This window comes from Tupaia chinensis, unplaced genomic scaffold (genome assembly GCF_000334495.1).
Source record: "Tupaia chinensis unplaced genomic scaffold, TupChi_1.0 Scaffold150288_1, whole genome shotgun sequence".
In the NCBI taxonomy this organism is placed as follows: domain Eukaryota; kingdom Metazoa; phylum Chordata; class Mammalia; order Scandentia; family Tupaiidae; genus Tupaia; species Tupaia belangeri.
This window is the reverse complement of record NW_006210128.1, coordinates 2,397,830-2,399,725: the sequence shown is the minus strand read 5'-3', so window position 1 is coordinate 2,399,725 and position 1,896 is coordinate 2,397,830. Positions and strand designations below refer to the sequence as shown.

Sequence of the window (1,896 nt, the reverse complement as noted above, 5' to 3'; positions counted from 1 at the left end):
GGGGGGGCAGGCGTTGGGCCCCCGCCTGCCTGGCCTGCAAGCCCAGGGCCCTGGCTTACGTCCTGCTGCAGGAGGTCCACCGCGGCCGTGATCTCCTGGGCTTTGGGCTGCCCATAGCTCTCGGTCAGCGTCCGGTTCAGGTGCTGCTTCAGCTCGTCACTCAGCTGGGAGGGGAGAGCAGAGGCCGCGTCAGCAGGGCGCCCCCACCCCGGCCCCGGCCTGGTGCCCAGGCTGCCCAACTGTGCCAGCGAGCTCTAGAGCACCCTGGACCGTGATGCATGACGACAGGGCGATGGGCCATCGGTGGGGGACAGCATGGGAGACGTCCATAGGGTGCTATGAAACGGGGCCCTGATGGGTCGAGGGCGGTGGGCAGAGCTGAGAGGCTGGGGAGGAGCCAGCTCCAGCGTCAGCCTCAGGTTGGGGCACGGTGCAGCTGGATACCGGGCACTTGTGAATGGCTGTCAGCCTCATGCCAGAGGGCGTGTGCGCATGAGAGACAGAGAGGAAGAGCGCGCTCCCCACTGTGGGCCGGCCAGGCTGCACGCCGCCCGGGTCCTGGGTGGGCACTGTGGTTTACAACACCCAGGGGCCGGGAACCAGTCGCGAGTCAGTCATGTGGAGTCTGCCTTCCAGAGGGCTGGCTCTGTTCACCTCCATTCTGACGGAAACAAGGTGAGAGTCTAAATATTTCTGATCATTACCCTGTGGGCACCACGGGATGCCACTGGATGGCCAGCAGGGCCCAGCTGTCTCCACAGCTGAAGTCTCCCTCTGTGACCTCCCTTCCCAGACACAGGGCCCAGGTGGGGCTGGTTCCTTTACGCTCAGCGTATCAGTCTGGCTGCAGACTTATCCCCAAGCCTTTCTCCTGGGCTGTCCAGACAGACAGGCCCCGTATCTACCCCTGGGAGGGCGAGCACGAACCGGCCTCCCCGGGAAACGCCTGCTCCCCAGCGCCTGTGTTGAGGACATCCGTGGGGCCACATGCAGCACCGAACTGCAGGAGCCGGGATGAAAAGCTGGAATCCAGTGTGCAGGGTCATCAGGCCTGGGAAGCTGGCCCCACCCGGGTGTTGGCTCCATCCTCCCCAGCACGGCACCCCCCACCCCGCGGCTTCTCCGGGGCTGACGGGGAATGTGGGGGGAGGGTGGCACTCACCCTCTGGTAATACACGTGGGCCAGGACTCCCGCCACCAGCTCCACCAGGAAGATGACGAGCAGCAGGCAGAGATACTAGGAGCAAGGAGAGAGGGGGTCACCACCAGGGGTGGGGTGGCAGGGAGGCCTGCTGGACCTGGCAGCTGGGCCGGCTGCTGGCCAAGGGCCCACTCACCCCTTCACTCACTGGTGAGCCGGCAGCTACCCAGTGACCTGCCCAGCCTGACTGGAAGGTATTACACGCCCGCAGGTGCTGGGCATCGTCAGCTAGGCAGCTACTGCCCTCAGAGTTACGGGGCGGGACGGGGGTGGAGAAGTGGGGGTGGCTCTCTGTGATAAATGCTACTGTGGGGTAAGCCCTAGGAGTGACGATAGTTGTGGGGCCAGAGGATTGCTGGATTCCCACGTAGTTGACTCCAGTTCAAGTCCTGGATCTGGTGGCTTAAAACTCATGCCAGGCGCATGTGCGTGCATGCCCGAAACTCCAAGAAGAGAATGGAAGAGAAGGGATTGTGGCGTGGCCATCACTCTGGGGGATGATTTCTCACTTTCTGTCTCTCTGTCTCTTGGCTAGTGCATGTGCCCTATAGCAAAAATCTCTCTCTAAAAAGAAGGAATGCTGGCCTGTGCGGCCGGGCCTGCGTGGCCAGGGCTCTGCTCCGCGTTCTGCTGCCTCTCCGGGGCTGGTGTGTGGCCTCCGGGCCCGTGCGTGGCCTCCGGCCCTGCAGCTGGGC

The 1,896-nt window shown here is 63.9% G+C and overlaps 1 protein-coding gene across 1 annotated transcript in view; it reads right to left on the bottom strand.

Annotated features, from left to right (window-relative positions):
• The window catches only part of TSPAN11 (tetraspanin 11), an 80,971-nt gene that overhangs the window by 19,060 nt on the left and 60,015 nt on the right, over positions 1 to 1,896 (bottom strand). Inside the window, exons 5-6 of the mRNA XM_006172054.3 lie at positions 1,163 to 1,237; positions 60 to 164 (exon numbers count right to left, since the gene is read on the bottom strand). Coding sequence (XP_006172116.1) covers positions 60 to 164; positions 1,163 to 1,237 — 180 coding nt within the window. The remainder of the gene's footprint in view (positions 1 to 59; positions 165 to 1,162; positions 1,238 to 1,896) is intronic.